The sequence below is a fragment of the Enhydra lutris genome, unplaced genomic scaffold, assembly GCF_002288905.1.
Source record: "Enhydra lutris kenyoni isolate GAN:26980312 unplaced genomic scaffold, ASM228890v2 scaffoldscaffold69, whole genome shotgun sequence".
In the NCBI taxonomy this organism is placed as follows: Eukaryota; Metazoa; Chordata; class Mammalia; order Carnivora; family Mustelidae; genus Enhydra; species Enhydra lutris.
Window position 1 is genome coordinate 2,612,851 of NW_019154153.1, and position 17,426 is coordinate 2,630,276.

Genomic DNA, 17,426 nt, shown 5'->3' on the forward strand with positions numbered 1-17,426 from the left:
CATCTGTTATAGACTAGCAGACATGCACATACCTCACAACAAATTATCTCAGGAAGCCACAAGATGTGGGACTAGTAGGAAAATGACGGGGGAAAACATGGAGGATATTTATGTAGGGACTCATTATATTATTCTCTCTACTTCTGCATACCTTTGGAAGTGTTTATAATAAAAAATGTTTTTAAAAAGTGCCTGGCTATCACAGGACCTCAGGACCAACAGTCATGTTCCTCAGGAAGCTCAGCAATATGGCTAAACTTTCCAGACGATTTTAGAAATTTCAGAGATGCGACTGGATATGGTTATACACACACACCTATACACACTCTCTTTCTCTCTCTAGAGAACTTTAAAATTCAGTGAGGAGGCAAAAATAATTCTATATGACCAGAATTTGTTTCAAATTTGTTCTAGGGAGTGAGAAATACAGGTCTGCATTAAAATTAAGCTGATGTGTTAGCGGTAATAAATTGGGCCCAATGATGAAAGCAATGAGAAAAAGGTTTTCTACTAAGCACATGCCTGAAAAATAAGATTATAAACACTTACTTCATCTCCAGAACTTCCTCTAAGTGTTTCCTTCTTTCTGCACGAAGATTGGTCAAATGAGTTTCCTTTTCTGCCAGAGACTGTTGAGTAGAGGACAGCTTGGCTTTCATGGACTCCAGTTCCTGCTTCACCTTCTCCATGGCCATCAGTAATTCCTCCACCTGTGATAAGTATGGGAAAGAGAAAAACTGAGCATTTTGATCAATTAAAGACAGAGGAGCTAAGTAACGGGCAATTTCCAGGTCCACAAGATTAAAAACACACACATATAGCAAAAATCCTGTACTGCCGCTGGTTCAAACATATATATCCAGACCATATACCAAATAAAGAAATGCATCTCTGGTCTCTCCTCCACTCTAATCTTCGCAAGTTACGCCGAAAAGAACTTCATTTTCTTTTTGATAAACACAACTGTATCAGTTCAAGAAGTCAAATTTGCCATAGTTAGAATTTATTGGAAAAGGCCCACAAATTTCCATGGAATTCACAATATAACACAGATAAAAATATAAAGAACAAAATCATAATAAATTTCTCTTGAAGGATTATAAGAAATAAAAGACATAAACTTGACTAATAACACTCAGTATAAACAAAATAAGTCATTTTTATTCATCCAAAGATTTTTCTGTTTACACCATTAAAAATAATTTCTTTTGGAGAAAAGAGCTGGAATTCAATCAGACAGCTTCTTGCTCTAAAGTAGAGTTTTCTCAAGGAAGGCAGGAAAGAGAAAGAAAAATACATGACCACAAAGAGAGGTGAGAGAATGCTTTAACAAGACTTGAAAAAACTCCTGAGGGAGAAAAGACAGAACTCTACAACACAAGGAACTAAGAGAACACAGTATATACTTCATCAGTCATTTCCACTCACTCTGGGTGGCATCCAAATAAGAATTACTTAAATAAACATGTACATTTTAATTCCGAAGCAAAATATATGTTGGCAAAAATGTGTTAATACCAAAACCAACCTAAACCAAGTAATCAGCCAGCCAACTGCACCAATCACAAGAGTTTACGTCAGGCTGCCGCTTGCCAAGAAATAATTTTAGTGACGGCAAAGCTTTTCAGAGGAAGAGATGGGTGGGGGACTTGCCATTCACTGACTTCTATATAAAATCAATTTGTATGATACTAAAACTGAGAACAGTTTAGAGACAAAACTGCAATATAACAAATCAGAGTTGTTAACAGACCCCAGGATGTTACTGTCTCAGACCTAACCAAACTTTCCATATTGACTGGTAACAGCTGCTCAACACTGATAATAAACAGATACATTTAGTGTTTTGGCACCTGAATCATCTTACTTTGTGTATCTTTTCAGAAGTGATCAAGTTAATGTTCTCAGTTAACAGCTGTGAGAACACTGCTGTGAGAATATATATCATCATGCAGCTCTCCTTGGATATGTATTTATATATTTACAAGCTTTATGTTATCATGTATCATTATCCACCCTTTGAAAACTGCAAATAAGGATGATCCCATTTTAATAAGTTTAATTCGTTTAAAATATTATTTAAAACTGAATTGAAATGATATAATGACATATAATATGTTCTTATAACACAAATCCTATAACACAAAATCAGTAATGGACGGCACCATTTATAGAAGCTCTAATAAAGTGTGGGATATTTCTATCTCTTATGAACTCACCTTAAACAAATAAAAAAATCTCCCTCCCAATTGTCTTTCACTACCCCAAGTAAGTTATGGTATCAGTTTCTTATATAACTTAGATGTATTACAAACAACTTACTCCTCCTTTTTCTATACAAAAAGGAAGCTCATTTTATATATACGCTTATGCATCTAAAATTTTTGGTAGATGCTTTATGGAAATACAACATAAATACAGAAAAAATACACAAATGATAAATGTGCAACTTGAAAATTTTTCTTTAAGTTGAACACACCTATGTAATGAGAACACAGACCAATAAACAAAACATTAACAGTCCCCCAGAAACACATCTCAAAACCTCTTCCTAGATTAAGACTAACCTTTATTCTAGCATTACATTAGTTTTGCCTATTTAATTTTGTACAGATGGAATTATGTATTATATAATTTTAAGTACAGATTTTCTTCACTCAGAGATCTATCCATATTATTGGGTATAATAATTATAGTTCTGTAATTCTCTTAACTGTATAGAATTCTACTGTATGAAATTAGCAAAATTTATTGAAGGCACTTTTGATAAAAACAATTTTAAAAAAGCCTTTTTCCAGTTTTACTGAGAAATAACTGACATACATCACTGTGTAATTTTAAGGTGTACAGCATAATGGTTGGATTTACATATATTGTGAAATGATTGCCACAATATGATCAGCTAACATCCATCTTGTCATATAAATACAATAAAAAGAATAAAGAAAAAACCGACTTCCTCCTTTTCATGGCAAATCTTATTAGGATCTGCTCTCTTAATAACATTCCTATATATCATAGAGCACTGTTACTTACAGTCCTCATGCTGTGTACATTACATCCTTACTACTTATCTTCTAACTGGAAGTTTGTACTTTTTGACCACCTTTTACCAAGTCCTATTTGACCCAACCCCTACCTCTCGTAACAAGACTGATCTCTTTTTCTATGAGTCTGTATCTTTTGTTTTGTTTTAGATTCCATATAGAAATAAGATCATACAGTATTTGTCTTTCTCTAACTTATTTCACGTTTAGATCTACAATATAAATGCAACTGAATAAATACAAATACAAATACAGTGTAATGGTCATAATTCATTTTTATCAATATGGGTATTCACCTAACTCCGCATTATAAAAAGTAAGAAGAACTTTAATAGCCACAGTAAGAAGGCACTTTTGGTCCAGTTGGCAAAAGGTCGTAAATTATTTTTTTAAGAATTATTTACAAATTTTTAGAGAGAAGGGAAAAGAGGGGAGGGCAAAGGGAGAGAGAAGAGTGAGAGACAGAATCTCTAGCAGACTCCCTACAGAGCATGGAGTCTGACACAGAGCTTGATCACACAACCCTGAGATCACGACCTGAGCCGAAACCAAGAGCCGGACGCTCAACCGAGCCACCCAGGCACCCAAGAACACAAATTATCTAAAGACTACTTACAAATAATAGGAAAGATAATTTCACAATGCTTTGTGCATAAATACCTTTAAGTTTCATAAATAACCAATGTGAAATATATGTATATAAAGAAGGAATACACATATATTCCAGAACCAAGAACAATACACACATCTATATACTCACTATCCACAAGCTCTGTAGGTGCATCTATCCAACTGTATGCCCAAAAGTCCCCCATGATAGTTCATCACCATTCTAAATTTGTTACTGAATCCCTTCCATTTCTTTGTTTTTGTTTTTGACATATATATTCCAAAATAAATCACTGGTTCATTCTATCAGTTTATGAACATTTTATAATTGAATCTTCTGACTTCCTTATTTCATCCAACTTTATGTTTTTTCATGTACATAAAAAGGGGCCTACACTTTATATATTCCAGAACCAAAAGGAAAAAACACACCTACATACGTACTACCTAGGAGTTAAAAGCAGTGAGAGCCAACAACTTTAAGCACTACAACACCCAGATTATAGTTTCCCACTAAATTGAACAGGCTCCTTAAAAACACAGCTGATTCCAGATTTGGGGGAAGAAATGTACAAAAGATGAACTTTGCACAACTTATGCCAAAAAGCAAGAGAAATGGGAATCATGGCAAACAGGGATTATGATGCAGAAACCCAGACAACAAAGCCAGAAAAATATAAAAAGAAAAAAAAAGAGGAAATTACACAGGAACATCCCTTCTGAATACAGAGGGAAAAAAGAAAAGAAAATCAAACCTAGGAAGATATACAAATTGAGCTTTATCCTAAGAATTCAAGTTTGGTTTAACATATAAAATTAAATGTAATAAACCATATCAGTAGAATACAAGCCAAAAAACCTACATGATCATCTAAGTAGATGTAGAAGAGCATTTAACAATTTCCAACAACTTTTCATGATAGAAACAGTCAAGAAGATAGAGAAAAAGAAAAACTTTCTCTACCCGATGAAGGGCATTTATGAAAAACTCACAGCTAATATAAATTTTAACAATGAAAGACAGAATGCTTTCCCTCTAGGACCAGCACCAAGAACAAGACTAGAATGTCCTTTCTCACCATGTCTATTTAATACTGTACTAGAAGTGATAGCCAGCAAAATTAGAATACACAAAAAATTAAAAGGCACCCACACTGAAAAGGAAGACAAAACTTTCTCTGGTTGAAAATGACATGGTCTTATATAGTGACAAACACCAAGAATCTACTAAATATATATATAAATATATATATATATATATATTTATATATATAAAATCAATAAGTATACAAAGGTTGCAGAATATAAGATTCATATACAAAATCAATTGTCTATCCATACACAAGCAATAAACATTCAAAAATGAAATTTAAAACAATTATACTTAAAATAGCATCAAAAAGAAGGAAATAGCTAGGTATAAATTTCACTTAAAATGCACAACACAGGGGCGCCTGGGTGGCTCAGTGGGTTAAGCCTCTGCCTTCAGCTCAGATCATGATCTCAGGGTTCTGGGATTGAGTCCCGCATTGGGCTCTCTGCTGGGCAGGGAGCCTGCTTCCTCCTCTCTCTCTCGCTCTCTAGGCCTGCCTCTCTGCCTACTTGTGATCTCTCTCTGTCAAATAAATAAAATCTTTAAAAAAAAATGCACAATACTTGGGGCGCCTGGGTGGCTCAGTGGGTTGGGCCGCTGCCTTCAGCTCAGGTCATGATCCCAGGTCCTGGGTTCAAGCCCCACATCGGGCTTTCTGCTCAGCAGGGAGCCTGCTTCCTCCTCTCTCTCTGCCTGCCTCTCTGCCTACTTGTGATTTCTCTCTGTCAAATAAATAAATAAAATCTTTAAAAAAAATGCACAATACATATACTGAAAATTATAGGATTATTGAAAGAAATTAAAGAAAATTTAAATAAATGGCAAAATATCATGTTCACAGATCTTAGGTCTTTAAGTTGACTAAACACTCCAGAGTGATCCACAGATTCGATGTAATCCATATAAAGATGCTAACTGTCTTTTTTTGCAGAAATTGACAAGCTAATCCTAAAATTGATATTAAAATGAGGGAGCCAGAATAAGAAAAGTTATCTTGAAAGAAAATAATAAAGTTGAAAATTTCATACTTCTTGACTTCAAAACTTAACTATAAAACTTCAAGGTAGTGTTGGCATAAGGATAGAAAAAGAGATCAATGGAAAAGAACTGAATTGAGAAATAAACAAATTTGAGTCATGTGTCCAATACAATGTCCCACATTTTGGATTCAGTGGATTATTTTTTTTAATGGTGCTATTTACACTGCTCCTCTTATCTTCATGCTTCCTATAAAATGACAGTTATATCTAAAGTCTTCATTAGATTGAGATATGACTTGTCTTTTTAACAACAGTACTTCACAAATAAAGTTGTGTACTTCATGTTGTATCAAATGAAGAGGCTTATATCAAATGAAGAGACACTTATAGCAGTAACATTGATCAGATATGGGTTCAGAAAACAATAATCTGATTTCCTCTTTATGAATTTCTCAATACATATTTTATCAAGTTCTTTATCACTTCAATAATCATCAGTTAAGACTAAACATGTTTCATTTGTTTAGGGACCATTTGTGCTGCTTTTCCTTGAAGCTGAAATCTTTGCTTCCCACCTCCACTGGCTTCTCTTATTCTTGTTGATTTTGAAGGAATTTTAAACATACCCATAAACATATATTCTAGAGACCAATATTTCATCAATTAAACGCTTATCAAATTTCTTCTGCCAGCATGTACCTTAACTGTTCCTTTTATTACGATATCTTTGTATGATCAAAAATATCTTTTTTTTTTTTTTATAGTAGGCTCCATGCCCAGCATAGAGCCCAATGTGGGGCTTGAACTCATGACCTTGAGATCAAGACCTGAGTTGAGATCAAGAGTCAGATGTTTAACCAACTGAGCCACCCAGGTGCCCCCAAATATCTTACATTAATATAAGCAAATTTGTTAAGTCTTTAAGATTTGTGACTTTTATATCCTGTTTAAGAAATCCTTCCTATTCTCAGGGTCGTATGATATTTCCTACTTTTGTACTGCCTTCAGGAATAGACTGAATTAGTGGTCCCAATTATTCATTCCTCTATGGTATTAGTATTCATCCACATCCTTCTCATAGCATAATAATGGGCAGAAAATACTTCTCTGATCCTTGATTTTGGCTTGGCTATGTGACTTGCTTTGAGCATTGGGATGTTAGCAATTCAGAAACAAGCTGAAGTTCATAATACATGTGGTTAGGCTACATTTCCACCACTGCCAAAAAAGCGACATTCTGAGTAGCTACTCCCTCTCAGTTGGGTTCTAGAAAGAATCATGAGGGCATAGCCACCCCAGTCAACAACTAAAGCAAGGCCAACTATACTAACCCTCCAATCTATGCGATGAAGAAATAAATGATTATTATAGGTGTGTTAGGGTTCTCCAGAGAAAGAAAAGCAATAGGATATATTCTGAATATAATATGTATGTGTGTGTGCAGACATACCTTGTTTTATTGCACTTCACAGCCCTTATATTTTTTACAAATTGAAGTTTTGTGGCAACCCATGTCAAGCAAGTCTGTTTCCATATTTCCAAAAGCATTTGCTCACTTCATGTCTGTTACAATGTTAATTCTCCCAATGTTTCTAACTTTTTCATTATTATTATTATATTTGTTATAGTGATACATGATCAGTTATTTTTGATGTTACTACTCTAATTCTTTTTGGGGCACCACAAACTGCACCCATATAAGACAGCAAACTTATTTGCCGAATGTAGTGTGTGCTATGCCTTCTCCACCAACCCCTGTCACTCTCTTTCTCCTTGGGCCTCTCTATTCCTGAGATATAACAATTCTGAAATTAGGTCAATTAATAACGCTACAATGGTATCTAAATGTTCAAGTGAAAGAAAGAATCACATATCTCTCACTTTAAATCAAAAGCTAGAAATGATTAAGCTTAGTGAGGAAGACAGGTCCAAAGCTGAGATACCTGAAAGCCAGACCTCTTGTACCAAACAGCCAAATTGTGAATGCAAAGGAAAAGTTCTTTTTTTTTTTTAAGATTTTATTTATTTATTTGACAGACAATGATCACAAGTAGGCAGAGAGGCAGGCAGAGAAAGAAGGGGGAAAGCAGGCTCCCTGCTGAGCAGAGAGACCGATGTGGGGCTCGATTCTAGGACCCTGAGATCATGACCTGAGCCAAAGGCAGAGGCTTTACCCACTGAGCCACCCAGGTGCCCCTGCAAAGGAAAAGTTCTTAAAGGAAATTACAAATGCTATTTCAGTGAACACACAAACAATAAGAAAGTGAGAAACAACCTTATTACTTATATGGAGAAAATTTTACTAACCCTCCATTCTATGGAATGACCAAACCAGCTGTAACATTCCTTAAGGCAAAGCCTAATCCAGAGCAAGGCCAAACTCTCTTCAATTCTGTGAAGGCTAAGAGAGGTGAGGAAGCTGCAGAAGAGAAATCTGAAGTTGTCAGAGGTTGGTTCACGTGGTTTGAGGGAAGAATTATCTCCATAACCTAAAAGTACAAGATGAAGCAGTAACTGCTGATGTAGCAACTACAGCAAGTTATCCAGGAGATCTAGCTAAGATCATTAATGAAGGTGGCTACACTAAACAACAGATGTTCAATGTAGATGAAACAGCTTTCTACTGGAAGAAGAAGACATCTTAGAGTGGAGAAGTCAATGCTTGTCTTAAAAATATAGGCTGATTCTCTTGTTAGGGGCTAACACAGCTAATGACTTTAAGTTGAGGCCAATGCTCATTTACCACCCTAAAAATCCTAAGGCCCTTAAGAATCATGCTAAGTCTACTTTGCCTGTATTCTATAAATGGAAGAGCAAAGTCTAGGTAACAGCACATTTGTTTACAACATAGTCTACTAAATATTTTAAGTCCACTGCTGAGACCTACTGCTTAGAAAAAAAAATTCCTTTCAAAATATGATTGCTCACTGACACTGGAAGAGTTCTGATGGAGACGTACAATGAGATTATTATTGTTTTCATGCCTAAAGCAACATTCATTCTGTAGCCCATGGAGCAAGAAGAAGTCATTTCAGATTTTAAGTCTTATTACTAAAGAAATACATTTCAGGAAGGCTACAGCTGTCATAGACAGGGATTCCTCTGATGGATCTGGGCCAAGTAAATTGAAAACCTTCTGGAAAAAAAGTCCACCACTCTAGATGCTGGTAAGAACACTTGTGATTCATGGGAAGAGGTAAAAATATCAACCTGAACAGGAGTTTGCAAGAAGTTGGTTCCAATCCTCCTGGATGACTTTGAGGGGTTCAAGACTTCAGTGGAGGAGGGAACTGCAGATGTAGTGGAAATAGCAAGAGAACTAGAATTAGAAGTGGAGCCGGAAGACGTGACTTAATTGTTGCAATCCCATGATAAAATTTGAACAGATGAGGAGTTGCTTCTTTTAGATGAGCAAAGAAAGTAGTTTCTTGAAATGGAATCTACTCCCTCTGAAGATGCCATAAAGACAGCAGAAACAACAACAAAGGATTTAGAAAATTATGTAAACTTACTGGACAAAGCAATAGCAGATTTGAGAAGATTGACTCCAACTCTGAAGGAAGTTCTACTGTGACTACAATGCTAACACAGAGAATCATATGCTACAGAGAAACTGTTTGTGAAAGAAAAAGTTGATGTGGCAAATTTCATTGTTTTCTTTTTTAAAATTTATTTATTCATTGGATAGACGGAGAGAGAAAGCAAGCATGAGTCGGGGGTGGGAGGCAGAGGGAGAGTGAAGAGAAGATTCCCCACTGAGCAGGGGGCCCGACACAGGGCTTACCAAAGGACCCTGGGATCATTACCTGAGCCAAAGGCAGATGCTTAACCAACCAACCAGGTGCCTCCACTGTTTCTGTATTTGAAGAAATTCCAATAGGTAGTGGGCATGGAGAGCAGACCTCAAAAAGCCTGGAACAGCCCCACCAACTCTGGTCTAGTTACCCTCATACCCCAGGAGGAGCTGCAGCTGCCTAAACCAGCCCCATCACCATCACTACAACCATGCGCAATGAAGTGGAAACCTTCCAGTCACCCAGTCCCGGCCCCCGTCCCAGCACTGCTAACACCAAGCCTGACCCCACAGTTGGTGGTGGAGGCCTCACATCACTGCCAGCAAGTGTAAGAAGATGTGGGAAAGAGCAGAATGGTCCAGTGTGAGATATGGATATGGTCTCATCAACAGGAATAAACCAAGGAAGATGTATTTGTACACCTGACTGTCATAAAGAGGAGTAACTCCAAGAACTACCTTCATAGTGTAGGAGGATGGAGGGACTGTGGAGTATGATGCTGTTGAAGGGGAAAGGGTAAGGAGGTAGCAAATGGTATAGGTGCTGGTGGAGCTCCAGTACAAGGCAGTAAATATGCAGCAGACCATAACCATTATAGGTACTATCCATGGCACATGGGTTCTCCCTGCAATTACTAGCAGAATTGCCAAAATAGTAGGAGTGGGGAAAAGAATGAGGGATTAGATACGCTTTCAAGGCCAGACCCAACAGTTCCAGACCTTCTACAGGCAACAACTCCCATCTTACTATATGTGGAAACCATGGGGGCATCAACCACAGTCTTCCAACCCGCTTGGGCAGGGAGCAGTGCTAGAAGGTGCTGACAACCAGAATTCAGGAGCACAAGGTAGACCAGTGAGAGAGAATATGTATCAGGGTCACAGACAACAATTCTGCAGGGCCCTCCTTACCAGAGACAACATAGAGAAGACAGCAATAAAGAAAATAAGGAAAATCAAGGAGATGAGACCCAAGGTAAGCGGCCACCTCAACACTGGTACTTCCACAACTTTAATTACTGACACGAGTGCCAAGGAAACCCCAAACAACAAAGTGGCAAAGAGATAAAAGCAGCTGATCCACCAGCAAAGAATTCATCTGCCCCAATCCCCCAACTTCTGACTAGGGCAGGGCTAAGTAAATACTGGTTTATCAATTCTCTACCATCATCTGGTTCAGTCATCCAATAAGAAGAAATGAGTTTGATATTCAGGAATAAGAAATTAACAAAAAACTGGAGCTGAAGCTCTTAAGTGCGTGTTTTTTGCCTATCAACAAAATAACTAGACCTATCTGCATTATCTATAGAGCATGGGGTTTTAATTGTTTTTGCCTAAAAACATCCCTTTTTAGTAAGGACAAGTATGTTTTTTTTTTTTAAAAAAAAAAGCCTAATACACTTGCAAGGGTTTTTAAATTGTTTCATATCTGGGCAAGATGAGATTTTTATTTTTATTATTTTTTTATGTTTTTTTAAAGATTTTATTTATTTATTTGACAGAGAGAGACACAGTGAGAGAGGGAACACAAGCAGGGGGACTGGAGAGGGAAAAGCAAGCTTCCCACAGAGCGGGGAGCCTGATGTGGGACTCGATCCCAGGACCCCAGGATCACAACCTGAGCCGAAGGCAGATGCCTAACAACTGAGCCACCCAGGTACCCCAAGATGAGATTTTTAAAAGCCTCATTTCTATTTGTAATAAAAAGTTAACAATTTGATTTTCTTTTTCAAAAAAGTCAACAAACAGCAAACAAATCTTACTAAAGGTCCTAAATACTTGTCAAAAAAAACCCCCAAAAAATGAAAATAGAGAAATTGCTAGAGCTACTCCCACCTTCAGCAACCACCACCCAGATCAGTCACAGCCATCAACACTGAGGTAAGAACCTCCAACAGCAAAAATATTACAGCTTGCTGAAAGTGTGGATGCTAGTTAGCATTTTTAAGCAATAAAGTATTTTTTAATTAAGGCATGTACATTATTTTTTTAGACATAATGCTATTGCACACCTAACACACTACAATACAGTATAAACATAACTTTTATATATATACACAGTGGGAAACCAAAAAATTCATTTGATTCACTTTATCGCCTTATATGCTTTATTGTAGTGGTCTGGAACCAAATTGACAAAGTCTCCTAGGTACGCCTGTATAGGCATGCATATGCAAACATATACATATACACACATACTGTATTCAATATATATCCTATTAGTTTTGTTTCTCTGGAGAAACCTAACCAATAACTAAATATATTGTTAAATTAATATAATTAGTTATATTAATATACCATAGCAATTACATCAATATATAAAGTACACTGTATATATTATATATTAAAATGTATATTTTATAAGAAATTATACACAAAATGTAATGTATAATACATATTAGAAAACATACATATATATATTTTAAAATTAACTGGCTCATATGATTATGGAACCTGACAAATGCCAAGATCTCCAAACTGAATGGGCAAGCTTGAGACCCAAGAGAGGCAGGCAACTGTGAAGTTCTGGTCCAAAGACTGACAGACTCGAGACTCAAGACTCAGTGTTGCAATTAGGGTCCAAAAGCAGGCAAAAGCCAACATCCCAGTTCAAACACAATCAGGCAGGATTTACTACTCGTCAGGGGAGGGGAATCAACTGACTGGAAAACTTGAATAGAACAGGACTCACATTACAGAGGGTAATCTGAATTACTCAAGTGTATTGATTTAAATGTTAATCTCATCCAAAACACCCTCAAAAAAATAACAGTTTGTTTGACCAAATTATCGGGGCACCTCGTGGCCCAAGCAAGTTGACACATAAAATTAACCATCACAACTTGTGTTATTTTGCGGTTACTGTACAATACCTGACTGACAAGTTATCTGAGAGTGTTAAGTATTGCGTCTGACATCTAGTCTTTAAACTACCTGGAATTGCTTTTTTGTGTATGGTGTTGAACCAATCTCATTTTCCCCATAGGGACATCCAATGTCTCAGCCCACTATGGGGCTCAATCCCAGAACCCTGAGATCATGACATGGGCTGAAGGCAGACGCTTAACTAACTGAGCCACCTATACACCTCCAAATAAAAACTTAAAAAGAACAAAAGAAGAAAAAAGAAAAATCCTTCTATTGCTAGTTAGTTAAAAAAATTAACGTTTCTATATTTCTTAAGATGATCATATGACTTTTCCCTAACATCTTTTAATGTGGCAGATTATGGTAGTTAATTTTCTAAAGACACCAATCTTGACTCCTGGAACAGGCCTAAAATGTCTTCATACTTACTTTTCTCTTTTTCATACACTAACTTTAAATTGGCAATATTTTGTTTAGGAATTTTTGCATTTTTGTTCACGGCTGAGACAGGCCTAAACTTTTCTTTTCCTGTACTGACCTTGTCAAATTTTGATACGAAGTTATGTTAATCTTATAAAGTATGTTTGTGATTAATTATTCCCTCTTTTTAATTTTCTGGAATTGTTTCTGTAAGACTGAAATTATTTGTCCTTATTACGTCTATTAAAAAGTCACCATTGTTAACTCTTCACGATTGAAATTTGTAGGAAAAGTTTTATTACTGACTCAATTTTTCAGGTTTTCTTTTTCACATGTAGCGAGTCTTGCTAAATTCTTTTTTTTTTTTTTTTGCATTTGCTCACTTAGTCTAAATTTCATATGTACTGGCAAAATATTCTTATATCTTTTTAAAACTTGCAGGATTCATAGTTATAAGTCCTTTATCACTTCAAAAATTGTTCACTCTGCTTTTTAAAAAAAAATTTTTTTAAGATTTTATTTATTTATTTGACAGACAGAGATCACAAATAGGCAGGGAGGCAGGCAGAGAGAGAGTGGGGGGGAAGCAGGCTCTCCACTGAGCAGAGAGCCTGATGCAGGGTTCAATCCCAGGACCCTGGGATCATGACCTGAGCCGAAGGCAGAAGCTTTAACCTACTGAGCCACCCAGGCGCCACCACTCTGCCTTTTTTCCCCCCTCTTTTAATATTACCAAAAGCCACTTTTCTTAATGTTTTCAAAGGACTAATTTTGGGTATTGTGGATTCCTTTTGGTTTTTAAATTTATTTTTGTGAGAGAGAGAGAGAGCACGCACATGTGCATACACATGAGCAGTGGAGGGGAGAGGGAGAAGCGGACTCCCCGCTGAGCAAGGGGCCTCATGTGGAACTAGATCCCAGGACCCTGGGATCATGACCTGAGCTATAGGCAAACAATCAACTAAGCCACCCAGGTGGCCATGGATCCCTTTTAAAAAGGGTGGGGAGGGTGCCTGGGTGGTTCTGTCATTTTAAGTATCCAACTCCTGTTCTCAGCTCAGGGCTTGATCTCAGGGTCATGAGTTCAGGCCTGGTGTTGGGCTCTACACTGGGTATGAAGCCTACTTAAAAAAAAAAAAGGGGGGGTATAGGGAATTTGGCTGTCTGTTAGATTCTCCATTTTGGGCATCCATGGACCTTTTTCTTTCCAAGAAGTTTAAGTTTAAGAGCTAATGTTCAAGTTTAACAGCTCATCAAGTACCTGTATTTTAATTCTCTGTCTTATTCATCTCCTGAGATTTCCTTACTTTCTTTCCAACTTATGATACATATTTTATCAACCATCTTCAGTTCTTTCTGTGGAAGTTATTTTCCCAGCATCCAGTCTGTTTTGTTTACAGACATGTTTTAACTTTCATTCCATACTTCCACTTACAGAATTTTCCTTGTTAGCAAAATGTAATTTTCTTAAAGATTGCTTCATTTTCCCAACCATTTTAGTGCCAGACCCTCAAGGTATTCCTAGCTTATTATACATACCTACAACCAAGATAATACATACGACTAAGTAAGTTTTAAAGCATTTTTGTTTTAAGGCTAGAATGGTACCACAGGCAAGGATTTCCAAATAATTATCTCATTTGTGCTTGGGCTCCAGCCAGGGAAACAGTTTCAAGGTCAAACTGAACTACTCTGTTACTTTTCCACAACCCCAGAGAATACATCCAACTATCTCCATTTGGATATCTGTTCCATTACACACCTACCACACATTAGTTATATGGTTTTAGGTATAGTCACAGAGAGATGAAAGCAATGAAAGCTGAATAGAAGAAATGAAGAGATATATAACACACTAAACGATGAAGAAATTCTCCACCATTTAAAAATGTGCTCCAGGTTACAGTACGATCTTTAAAAACATATGTTTCAAGATACAAAAAAAAAAGCCAGGCCAGAGCGGGGATTCAAGTATGCAACTTAACTGCCTCCAGTAACATATTAAGAGAAAGCACAGGGCTTGATAGTGTGCAGTGCCAGCACAACCAGATGGTTTGCTTAAATCACAAGCTAATAAACTTTTACTCAGAATAAGAAGGAACAAATTATGACTTTACCACAGACCCATTTTCCTTAGGAAAGCAAAGAAATTAGGTGCTTCAGGTGCTGGCAAAGACTGCATCTTCAAGTCTCCCACCTTCTTCCATTCCCCAACAGAGAGCAAAATACTTTTTTGTCATTTCCAAGATGCTTATGGAAAATCTCGTTATGGTTTCTTAGGAGGGTAAGAAGCATAAGTCTCCAAAAGAATGAAACAATTAGAAGAAAAAAAGGAGTGTACAAAGGAAGATTACCTAGAGGTTAAGCATTCATCATAGAAGTCAGATTTTCATTTGAGAAGTCCACCAGTTCTCTTGATTTCAAAGAAATTCTAGATTAGGAACCACTCTGCTATATAACTACTCCCAAATTTTTTAAATTAAAAAAATGTTTTTCTTTAAAAAGCTCCTGAGTTGAGGAGCATTTAAGTATCAGTGAGAACTTACACACATATATTCATATACACCTTCTACCATCCTCTTCCAACAAAATCCTCTAGGTATCACACAATCACCACTACTGTGAATTTAAATTTACAGAATTATGCTGCATACTAGCCTATATACTAGAAATATTCTCTTTTCCCATTATACTCTTTTCATCAATGCATGGTAATTCTTTGACAGGATATATACCAATAGTACAGTATTTTATTAACAGGGAATAGCTATAGCTACTTTAAGAATAATAATAACAACAACAGCAGCAACTTACCTTGTCTGAAAACTTCAAAGTGTTCAAAGCACTTTACAGATATCATTTCATTAAATCCTCACAATAAGCCTGTGAGGCTAGATATTAAGTATTATTATTATCTCACTTTTATAGAAAACAATACAGGTTTGGAGAGCTTAAGTAACTTAATAGCTAGAGGGTATAGAACCAGGATTCCAACCTAGGCAGCCAGAACCCACTGTATTCAGAGTTAATTTTGCTTTGCTACAATGTATCACTGTTCCATAACAGCTTTCCACAATTATATCTAATAAATTGCTCCACAGATGCTCCCATGCCCAGTTTTGCATCTTTCCTTCCTTCCTTTCTCCCCCTTCTCTTCTACCTTCTAAACCTTTCATTCCCACCCTGTGCCAGGTACTATGTGTTAGGCATTGAAGATGTAACAGAAAACAAAATAAACATATTTCTCTATAGCTCTTGAGCTTTGAGTCCATATAGAGATAGTCATTAATAAAATTCACAAATATTTAATTATAAACTATGTACAATGTTATGTAGAAAGTACATATGCCATGAGAGTAAGTAACATGAGGCTTTGATCTATGTTTTGGGGGCCTAGAGAGTTTCCCCAAGAAAGTAAGAAGGAGGTGGGGAGGAAAATGGCATTCCAGCTAGTATAGTAGCCCTAAAATGGGAAAGCAGAGAGAGAAGATGAAAGATACAAACCCTGAGAACAAGGAGAAGGGTACAAATGTAGGAGAGGGAGAAGGGGCTAGATGTAGAATGATCTTGTAGGCCACATGAAGGATATGGGATTTTATCCCAAATACAACAGAAAGGTACTAAAGGGATCTGACCAAATAGAGGGGCCAGAAGATTCAGAAGGTGAAAATGAGAGCTACTAAAATAATGGAAAAAGGATTCTAAGCTGAATATAGGAAGAGGCAAAGACGGGGAATACAAAAGGAAAGGAAGAGAGGACTAATGGATTAGATGAAGCAAAAAGAGAAAAAGTTGTTCAAATGATATGGAAAGATAGTACAAATGAACAAGAATGCTAAAATAACAGGCAATTGTGTTTAGAGAGAAAGATACTGTAATGAGTGAATTTGAGGCAGGCTAGATTATAAGGTTTAGAATGCCAAATATGGGATGAAGAAAGTCAATGGAGACAAAGGTAAAGAAACTGAAAGGATTAGAAAACAAATGAATTATCCACGCAGATTCTGAAATCAGTGAGATAAAAATCTTCAATGAAAACCTTCCGTGCTATATCAGAATGACATGGGACTTGAAGAAGTAGGGGTTCTCATAATAACATGATAGAATAATGGTCTGAAAGTGTAACAGGAAACAGGAAGGGTGAGAGTCCTACCTCTAACCCTACGGTTCAGAAGAAGCATGTATTTATCACCAGAAAGAGTTGCTGGAAGTTGTCAAAGGAGAGGCGAAATTACACTTCATACAAAGAAGGTGAAAGCTGGTTCAAGAAAGAAAAAAAAAAAAAAATCAAATACAGCATGATTTCACTCGTATGTGGAATTCAGGAAACAACAAGGACAACAAAAATGAAGAAACACACAAAAGAGACAAAAAAGAAACAAACTCTTAAATACAGAGAACAAAATGATGGTTACCAGAGGAGAGGTGGGTGGGTATATGGGTGGAATAAAGGGGATTAAGAGTACACTTACCATGATGACCACTGAGCAATATATAGAATTGTTGAATCATTATACTATATACCTTAAAGTAATATAACACCATATGTTAATTACAATTAAGGAAGAAGGGGAGGAGGAGTGAAAAGAAATTAAGAATATATGTGTCAGGGTCTG

The 17,426-nt window shown here is 36.6% G+C and overlaps 1 protein-coding gene and 1 pseudogene across 2 annotated transcripts in view; one reads left to right on the plus strand and one right to left on the minus strand.

The window, feature by feature from the left end:
* LOC111159681 (ELKS/RAB6-interacting/CAST family member 1) overlaps positions 1–17,426 on the minus strand; it is a 510,890-nt gene that overhangs the window by 263,433 nt on the left and 230,031 nt on the right. For both annotated transcript variants that reach the window (XM_022522253.1, XM_022522254.1), the window contains one exon: positions 550–710. In XM_022522253.1, coding sequence (XP_022377961.1) covers positions 550–710 — 161 coding nt within the window. The remainder of the gene's footprint in view (positions 1–549; positions 711–17,426) is intronic.
* LOC111159687 lies at positions 9,860–10,713 on the plus strand (annotated as a pseudogene).